At 43.1% G+C, this 10,000-nt stretch overlaps 1 protein-coding gene across 1 annotated transcript in view; it reads right to left on the bottom strand.

Annotated features, from left to right (window-relative positions):
• LOC139386866 (guanine nucleotide exchange factor VAV3-like) overlaps positions 1 to 10,000 on the bottom strand; it is a 105,553-nt gene that overhangs the window by 68,652 nt on the left and 26,901 nt on the right. Inside the window, exons 3-4 of the mRNA XM_071132725.1 lie at positions 466 to 524; positions 219 to 284 (exon numbers count right to left, since the gene is read on the bottom strand). Coding sequence (XP_070988826.1) covers positions 219 to 284; positions 466 to 524 — 125 coding nt within the window. The remainder of the gene's footprint in view (positions 1 to 218; positions 285 to 465; positions 525 to 10,000) is intronic.

Genomic DNA, 10,000 nt, shown 5'->3' with positions numbered 1-10,000 from the left:
CTGACATTTCACATTCTTAAAATAAAGTGGTGATCCTAACTGACCTAAAACAGGGAATCTTTACTCAGATTAAATGTCAGGAATTGTGAAAAACTGAGTTTAAATGTATTTGGCCGAGGTGTATGTAAACTTCCGACTTCAACTGTACATACTGTTTATCAATGGTATATATGGATAGATGAAATGAAATGTCCATATGGAGAGATCAACAGACTTACTCAATCAGGTCCTTCAGATGACTGTAAATATCCTCGTCTTTCAGACTCTCCTCTGTTGGAAAGGGCCTGTCAAAAAAAAAGGGGGGGAGTATCCCAGATATTACATCATTATTACATTATTACATCATCAATTAAATGTCATGTTGATTAAAATAGAAAAAAAGTAGCTGAAGTGATGACTCCACACGACATCACTGAGCCCCAGTGTTTCACACTTTGTTAAGGTTGAAATGTAAGTGAGACGTACTTGATTCCTGCCTGTTGTGCGACCGTGGAGTAGGAAAGCATGGACAGAGTATCCATCACCTTGGTGGGAGAGAAGAAGAGGCAATACGTGAGTGAAGTGTATTCAATAGATATGAATGTGAAGTACTGATCAGAAAGTTATAACCATTATTCAACTGACTTGCCTAGTTTAATAACAATTCCTACCGGGGAACAGTAGGTGAACTGCCTTGTTCAGGGGCAGAACGACAGACTTTTTTAACTTTGTAAGCTCGGGTAACCGCTAGGCTACCTGGCGCCCCACTCGGCTTTAGATTTGGTTGGTTTGAATGCTGCCGGTGTTTAGATGTAGTTGTTTTACATACAAACACACACTTACCTATCTCACATCTGAGTATAGTGTGTTGACCACAGATATACGCCAGCCAATCACTGAGCCCCTCACTGGAGGAAGTGGTTAAAATCCAAAGCTAAATTCACATACATCTCAGGAAGCATGTGTGTGTGTGTGTGTGTGTGTGTGTGTGTGTGTGTGTGTGTGTGTGTGTGTGTGTCTGTCTGTGTGTGTGTGTGTGTCTGTGTCTGTGTCTGTGTGTGTGTGTGTGTGTCTGTCTGTGTGTGTGTGTCTGTGTCTGTGTGTGTCTGTGTGTGTGTGTCTGTGTGTCTGTGTCTGTGTGTGTCTGTGTGTGTGTGTCTGTGTGTGTGTGTGTGTCTGTGTGTGTGTGTGTGTGTGTGTGTGTGTGTGTGTGTGTGTGTGTGTGTGTGTGTGTGTGTGTGTGTGTGTGTGTGTGTCTGTGTGTGTGTGTGTGTGTGTGTCTGTGTCTGTGTGTGTGTGTGTGTGTGTGTGTGTCTGTCTGTGTGTGTGTGTCTGTGTCTGTGTGTGTCTGTGTGTGTGTGTGTCTGTGTGTCTGTGTCTGTGTGTGTCTGTGTGTGTGTGTCTGTGTGTGTGTGTGTGTGTGTGTGTGTGTGTGTGTGTGTGTGTGTGTGTCTGTGTGTGTGTGTGTGTCTGTGTCTGTGTCTGTGTCTGTGTCTGTGTGTGTCTGTGTCTGTGTCTGTGTCTGTGTGTGTGTGTGTGTGTGTGTGTGTATGTGTGTCTGTGTGTGTTTTTGAGCTTTTTACTATTACTTTCATGCAATACCAAATAACGTCTAATGTTCTAATATTCTGCCTTTATCCCTGGTGCTCAAAAACAAACGACTGGCCTGAGGCGTCTGTCCACATCAATGAAAGCTAGGATACACATATTGATTCTAGTCAACGGAGAGTAGTGAACTAGGTTATTAACTGCAGGAGGGCTGGCCGTTGTCTAGACCAAACACTCTAACTCAATATTAACATAGATAGATTACAGTTAAAAACAGTAACAAAAATAAAAACATGGCCGTAACCATGGTGAACCGGGTTGTGTGTGGGGGGTGAAAGTTCAATCACGTTTATTCATTTCAGACACTTTAAAATGCTATTTGGAGAACAGCAAAAAATGACCCATTATCACCTTGCCTGCTAAAGGTTCATTCACCTCAGTCCATCTACAATACAAATCTACAAACACATTAGCCTATTAGCTTTTGTAATGTTACAGTGCCTTCAGAAAGTATTCATACCCCTTGACTTTTTCCACATTTTGTTGTTTTACATCCTGTATGAAAAAAATTATTAAATTCAGATGTTGTGTCATTGGTCTACACACAATACTAGTTAAATATTTTTTTTATACATTTTTCTAAATTAATTAAAAATTAAAAGCAGGCCTCCCGGGTGGCGCAGTGGTTAAGGGCGCTGTACTGCAGCGCCAGCTGTGCCATCAGAGTCCCTGGGTTCGCGCCCAGGCTCTGTCGTAAGCGGCCGCGACCGGGAGGTCCGTTGGGCGACGCACAATTGGCCTAGCGTCGCCCGGGTTAGGGAGGGATTGGTGTGTAGGGATCTCCTTGTCTCATCGCGCACCAGCAACTCCTGTGGCGGGCCGGGCGCAGTGTATGCTAACCAAGGTTGCCAGGTGCACGGTGTTTCCTCTGGCGCATTGGATGCACGCTGTGTTAAGAAGCAGTGCGGCTTGGTTGGGTTGTGTATTGGAGGACGCATGACTTTCAACCTTCGTCTCTCCCGAGCCCGTACGGGAGTTGTAGCGATGAGACAAGATAGTAGCTACTAAACAATTGAATACCACGAAATTGGGTAAAAAAATTAATAATTAAAAGCAGAAATATAATAAATATTGTTATGGCAAATAAGTTCAGGAGTAAAAATGTGCTTAACAAGTCACATAATAAGTTGCATGGAATAATTGTGTTGTGTAATTTTTGAATGACTCCTATCTGTACCCCACACTAAAAATAAAAAAGTATTTAGTCAGCCACCAATTGTGCAAGTTCTCCCACTTAAAAAGATGAGAGAGGCCTGTAAGTATTCGGCCCCCTTGAACTTTGCGACCTTTTGCCACATTTCAGGCTTCAAACATAAAGATATAAAACTGTATTTTTTTGTGAAGAATCAACAACAAGTGGGACACAATCATGAAGTGGAACGACATTTATTGGATATTTCAAACTTTTTTAACAAATCAAAAACTGAAAAATTGGGCGTTCAAAATTAGGACCGAATACTTTCGCAAGGCACTGTATATAGGGTACTGCACACACTACAATTACTAAGGTTTAAAAATAAGCTCAACTGAACACCTAAATGAGGCAGTGAATGAACTGAGAGAGAAAGTACGCAGGGCATTCTACGCCATTAAAAAGCTAATTCAAATTGAAATACCTATTAAAATTAGGCTAAAACGAATTGAATGTGTCATTGAAGCAATTGCACTTTATGGCAGCGAGGTGTGGGGTCCACATCAAATGGGACAAACACCCCATTGAAACCCTGCATGCAGAGTTCTGTAAGAGTCTCCTACATGTCAAGAGGAAAACTACAAACAACACATGCAGGGAAGAATTAGGCCAATATCCACTAAAAATAAAAACTAAAAAATAGCAATTAAGTTTTGGAAACATCTAAAATACAGTGACCCCCTCTCATATCATTACCAAGCCCTGCAATGCCAAGAGCTGAGCAAAGAAAAGAGTCCCCTCATCCAGCTGGTCCTGAGTTCACTAACCTGATCTACTAACACACTGAAGCCTCAGTCCCCTCATCCAGCTGGTCCTGGGGCTGAGTTCACAAACCTGTTCTACTAACACACTCAAGCCGCAGTCCCCTCATCCAGCTGGTCCTGGGGCTGAGTTCACAAACCTGTTCTACTAACACACTGAAGCCTCAGTCCCCTCATCCAGCTGGTCCTGGGGCTGAGTTCACAAACCTGTTCTACTAACACACTGAAGCCTCAGTCCCCTCATCCAGCTGGTCCTGGGGCTGAGTTCACAAACCTGTTCTACTAACACACTGAAGCCTCAGTCCCCTCATCCAGCTGGTCCTGGGGCTGAGTTCACAAACCTGTTCTACTAACACACTGAAGCCTCAGTCCCCTCATCCAGCTGGTCCTGGGGCTGAGTTCACAAACCTGTTCTACTAACACATTGAAGCCTCAGTCCCCTCATCCAGCTGGTCCTGGGGCTGAGTTCACAAACCTGTTCTACTAACACATTGAAGCCTCAGTCCCCTCATCCAGCTGGTCCTGGGGCTGAGTTCACAAACCTGTTCTACTAACACATTGAAGCCTCAGTCCCCTCATCCAGCTGGTCCTGGGGCTGAGTTCACAAACCTGTTCTACTAACACATTGAAGCCTCAGTCCCCTCATCCAGCTGGTCCTGGGGCTGAGTTCACAAACCTGTTCTACTAACACACTGAAGCCTCAGTCCCCTCATCCAGCTGGTCCTGGGGCTGAGTTCACAAACCTGTTCTACTAACACATTGAAGCCTCAGTCCCCTCATCCAGCTGGTCCTGGGGCTGAGTTCACAAACCTGTTCTACTAACACACTGAAGCCTCAGTCCCCTCATCCAGCTGGTCCTGGGGCTGAGTTCACAAACCTGTTCTACTAACACACTGAAGCCTCAGTCCCCTCATCCAGCTGGTCCTGGGGCTGAGTTCACAAACCTGTTCTACTAACACACTGAAGCCTCAGTCCCCTCATCCAGCTGGTCCTGGGGCTGAGTTCACAAACCTGTTCTACTAACACACTGAAGCCTCAGTCCCCTCATCCAGCTGGTCCTGGGGCTGAGTTCACAAACCTGTTCTACTAACACATTGAAGCCTCAGGACTAATCAATCAGAATAAACCAAATGACAACACAGTAAAAAACAAAACTACATGACTTATTGGGAAACACAAGTACAAAGCAAAATGCAGTTTTATCTGGCCCTGAATCGATACGACCCCATGGCAAAGTATTTTACCATGGTTACTGATCAAAACCTTAGAAAGTAGACAAAGTACAGGCTCAGTGAGCACAACCTTGCCATTGAGAAGGGTAGACACAGGAAAACCTGGCTCCCAAATTATATATTTTTTGCATTTCTTCAAAAGAAACGCACTTAGATTTTTTTTTAAAGCTTTACGTTAAATTCCTCTCCATTAGTGATGCCTCGTTTCCTGAAATGAGTCAAATATGCCAGTGAACCTGAACATCATGCACTCAGAAATTTAATTATTCTGCTGGGGGTGTAAAAACACAAAAGGGGACATATTAGCATCATGTCTTAAGTCTTGTGAAGACCGGCTGAATCCTGGCAAAGAGTATCTTCTTTTATCTCAGCATGTCTACAGACTCTCCCTTCTCCCTGGTTTTGTTTGTGTGGAAATGTTGATACTGGAGACCGTTATCAGAAGAAACTGTGTAACCTAGCATTTATACCGGCTAAGAAATGCATTGCCATTAAATGGAAGGTTGGTTATCCTCCCACAATGGATGGAAGAAATGTCAAGTTATGCATTACTAGATTAGATTTTTTTAACAAGATTAAGGGTATACTGTGCAACTTTCCTAAAGGTCAAATCAAATCAAATTGTATTTTTTTTGTATGTCACATACACATGGTTAGCATATGTTAATGCGAGTGTAGCGAAATGCTTGCGCTTCTAATTCCGACCATGCAGTAATATCTAACAAGTAATCTAACCTAACAATTGTAAAGAAATGAATAAGAATATGTACATAAAAATATATGAATGAGTGATGGCCGAACAGCATAGGCAATATGCAGTAGATGGTATAGAGTACAGTATATACATATGAGATGAGTAATGTAGGGTATGTAAACATTATATAAAGTGGCATTGTTTAAAGTGGCTAGTGATGCATTTATTACATACATTGTTCCAATAATATTAGGTCTGGATGGCTTATACTGTATTGAAAACATTCCCATGTCAGGGGAGATACCTATTTAGCCTATCCCTAGCTCCTGGGCTTGCTAAGGCCTGGCACTGGGGGTCCGCTGTACTGTTGACACTCTGGCCTTGGCCTAACACACCTGAAACCAATAATGAATGTTTCACTGAGATCCTCAAGCTGAGTGGGGTGTGTTGGGGCGCTGCAGGGCTGTGGACCCCTGGGGGCAGGACGGGGCAACCCAGCTATACAAGTAAAAAGAGCTCTACAGTACCATTAGCACTATGATATGAATTATATGGAGAATTTGCTGTTTATGTGTGTTTTTATTCAACTTTTGTTTTCCAAACATTTTCTTGAAACAAAAACAAAAAAAACATGGGAAGGAAGTTGCTGGGGAGAGTTGAGTTATTGACTAGGCTGGTAGGGGGTCGGGGAGAGAGTTGAGTTATTGACTAGGCTGGTAGGGGTCGGGGAGAGAGTTGAGTTATTGACTAGGCTGGTAGGGGTCGGGGGGAGAGTTGAGTTATTGACTAGGCTGGTAGGGGTCGGGGAGAGAGTTGAGTTATTGACTAGGCTGGTAGGGGGTCGGGGAGAGAGTTGAGTTATTGACTAGGGTGGTAGGGGGTCGGGGTGAGAGTTGAGTTATTGACTAGGCTGGTAGGGGGTCGGGGAGAGAGTTGAGTTATTGACTAGGCTGGTAGGGCTTTGGGGAGAGAGTTGAGTTATTGACTAGGCTGGTAGGGGTCGGGGAGAGAGTTGAGTTATTGACTAGGCTGGTAGGGGGTCGGGGAGAGAGTTGAGTTATTGACTAGGCTGGTAGGGGGTCGGGGAGAGAGTTGAGTTATTGACTAGGCTGGTAGGGGGTCGGGGAGAGAGTTGAGTTATTGACTAGGCTGGTAGGGGTCGGGGAGAGAGTTGAGTTATTGACTAGGCTGGTAGGGGGTCGGGGAGAGAGTTGAGTTATTGACTAGGCTGGTAGGGGGTCGGGGAGAGAGTTGAGTTATTGACTAGGCTGGTAGGGGGTCGGGGAGAGAGTTGAGTTATTGACTAGGCTGGTAGGGGGTCGGGGAGAGAGTTGAGTTATTGACTAGGCTGGTAGGGCTTCGGGGAGAGAGTTGAGTTATTGACTAGGCTGGTAGGGGTCGGGGAGAGAGTTGAGTTATTGACTAGGCTGGTAGGGGGTCGGGGAGAGAGTTGAGTTATTGACTAGGCTGGTAGGGGTCGGGGAGAGAGTTGAGTTATTGACTAGGCTGGTAGGGGTCGGGGAGAGAGTTGAGTTATTGACTAGGCTGGTAGGGGTCAGGGAGAGAGTTGAGTTATTGACTAGGCTGGTAGGGGTCGGGGAGAGAGTTGAGTTATTGACTAGGGTGGTAGGGGTCGGGGAGAGAGTTGAGTTATTGACTAGGCTGGTAGGGGTCGGGGAGAGAGATGAGTTATTGACTAGGCTGGTAGGGGTCGAGGAGAGAGTTGAGTTATTGACTAGGCTGGTAGGGGTCGGGGAGAGAGTTGAGTTATTGACTAGGCTGGTAGGGGTCGAGGAGAGAGTTGAGTTATTGACTAGGCTGGTAGGGGTCGGGGAGAGAGTTGAGTTATTGACTAGGCTGGTGGGGGTCTGGCGTGCTGAAATTTGATATAGAGGATGTCTTAGTAGACAATGAAAAGTCTTTGTACTTTACTGGTAAGAGTTGTTCATTTGTTAGGATCTTAGTTAAAGTTGCAACACAATATTTAATATTGAATTATCATTGATCTATTTCAGTCTTATCAATCACTTAAACATATGTAATAATGATCTCTTACCTAGATTGATGTTTGGACATTTCTGATGACTTGTTATTCTAAATAGAGACGGTTAGAAGGGCCATTGGTCATATTAGATTGTGTAGAAAAACAGGAAATTAGCTTTAGATGCCCTCCAAAAAATGAGAGGACCCACACACCCCTACAAAGTGTTTTGTTTGGGACAAGTCGAATACACACATTACTGAGGATCATTCTCCATATTTTCAAGGATAGTGGTGGCTGCATCATGTTATGTGTATGCTTGTAATCGTTAAGGACTGGGGAGTTTTTCAGGATGCAAAAATGTACGAAATTGAACTAAGCACAGGCAAAATCCTAGAGGAAAACCTGTTTCAGTCTGCTTTCCAACAGATACTGGGAGATGTATTCATCTTTCAGCAGAACAATAACCTATAACACACGGCCAAATATACACTGGAATTGCTTACCAAGAAAACAGTGAATGTTCCTGAGTGGCCGAGTTATTTTTTTTTTACTTAAATCTACATGAAAATGTATGGCAAGACCTGAAAATGGTTTTCTAGCAATGATCAATAACCAATTTGAGCTTGAAGAATTTTTATAAAATGGGCAAACGTTGCACAATCCAGGTGTGGAAAGCTCTTAGAGACTTACCCAGAAAGACCCACAGCTGTAATCACTACCAATCCAGGTGTGGAAAGCTCTTAGAGACTTACCCAGAAAGACCCACAGCTGTAATCACTACCAATCCAGGTGTGGAAAGCTCTTAGAGACTTACCCAGAAAGACCCACAGCTGTAATCGTTGCCAAAAGGTGCTTCTACTGATGTGAATACTTATGTAAATGAGATATTTCTGTATTTCATTTCCAATACATTTTCAAAAATATCTAAAAACATGTTTTCAATTTGTCATTATGTGATATTGTGTGTAGATGGGTTAGAAAAATATATATATTTAATACATTTTGAATTCAGGCTGTAACACAACAAAATGTGGAATAAGTCAAGGGGTATGAACACTTTCTGAAGGCCCTGTAATTTAATTATAAAAAATGACGACGAGCCAGACCTCGAGTCCTCAGATGTAGTTACGGCCCTGATGATGGGTTTAATAAGGGTTTGATAATTTGCACCATGTTCAAGTTTCTCATGTTCCTCAAACCTAGAGACAATAGTAGCTGACTAAACGAAGGTTGAGAAAGTCACCGAGGTGATAGTGTGAGGAGAGGGAATTTGGTTGAGGTAAAAGTCCAGAACGCCCATGAGCAATTGGTTGAGACAAACAGAAAACCCTGTTCTGTGCCGCAAAAGCTAGAGATCTCTGCTGAATTTAAACACGACACTACTACTATCAGATCTGATATGCATATCACTGTCTACGTAAGCGAAAATATATGACTTGCTCTGTATATTCTGTGGTATATCACTTCTATTCCTCCCCCCAGTCTTCTACTTCATAGTATTACAAGTCTGTCATGTTGTGGTGGACATGTAGGCTTAAACCCTGCATACATATACTTTGCACAAGGAACGTATATGAAACTACCGAGTCTTGTGCAAAGCGTACGTGTCACATTGGTGGATAGACGAGAGGTCTTCTCATTCGCTAACAAGATCCGTATTTCAATCGGCACTGCTATTACTGAGAAAGAAGGTTGAGTAGAACACTTGGCTAAACTAAAAGAAACTGAACTGATCGTTACAAGTAACTCTTCCCGTCTTCCCCTTGAGGAAGTTGATTCCTTGTCTGGCTTCTCCTCAACAGACACTCAGCTATTTGCCCTCAGAACTGGTTTTATTTTTTTATTGTCTGCAACGCCTTATTTAATTACTTCATTATTTTACAACCATATATCAAAGATATTTACATTAAGATGAAATATATACAATTAAATCATTATTTTAGATTTTTACAAACTTTACGCTCAAGTATAGCGTGTATTCTAAAAACAAACTTGTGTGTTGGGCATGAGAGTGCTTGTATCTTCACAGACCTTGTCGTTTCCTGTGCGAGTGTATGCTGTGGCTTTGCCTCTAACCCAGGTGTTCAGATTCTTTAAATATCCCTTGTTTAAATACATCCGCTTTAGCTGCTTTCTGATAGAGATCTTTAGATATAGAGACTTGTAGCAGAACCTGGTTATGGATGTGGGGAGGGACAGACAGACAGACAGACAGACAGCCAGACAGACAGACAGACAGACAGACAGACAGACAGAACAGGACAGGACAGGACAGGACAGGACAGGACAGACAGACATGTTGACTACTGTACATGAGAGCGATATGACCCAAAATTAAGCAAAGCTTTGACTTTGTACAGACTCAGTGAGCATAGCCTTGCTATTGAGAAAGGCCGCTGAAGGCAGACCTGGTTCTCAAGAGAAGACAGGCTATGTGCACACGAGTAGTGTTAAAAATACTTGAAAGTACTACTTAAGTATTTTTGGGGGGGTATCTTTACTTTACTATTAATATTTTTTGACAACTTTTACTTTACTACATTTCTAAAG

The sequence above is a fragment of the Oncorhynchus clarkii genome, chromosome 28 (assembly GCF_045791955.1).
Source record: "Oncorhynchus clarkii lewisi isolate Uvic-CL-2024 chromosome 28, UVic_Ocla_1.0, whole genome shotgun sequence".
In the NCBI taxonomy this organism is placed as follows: domain Eukaryota; kingdom Metazoa; phylum Chordata; class Actinopteri; order Salmoniformes; family Salmonidae; genus Oncorhynchus; species Oncorhynchus clarkii.
The sequence above is the reverse complement of the archived record's forward strand: the minus strand, read 5'-3'. Positions and strand labels throughout refer to the sequence as shown.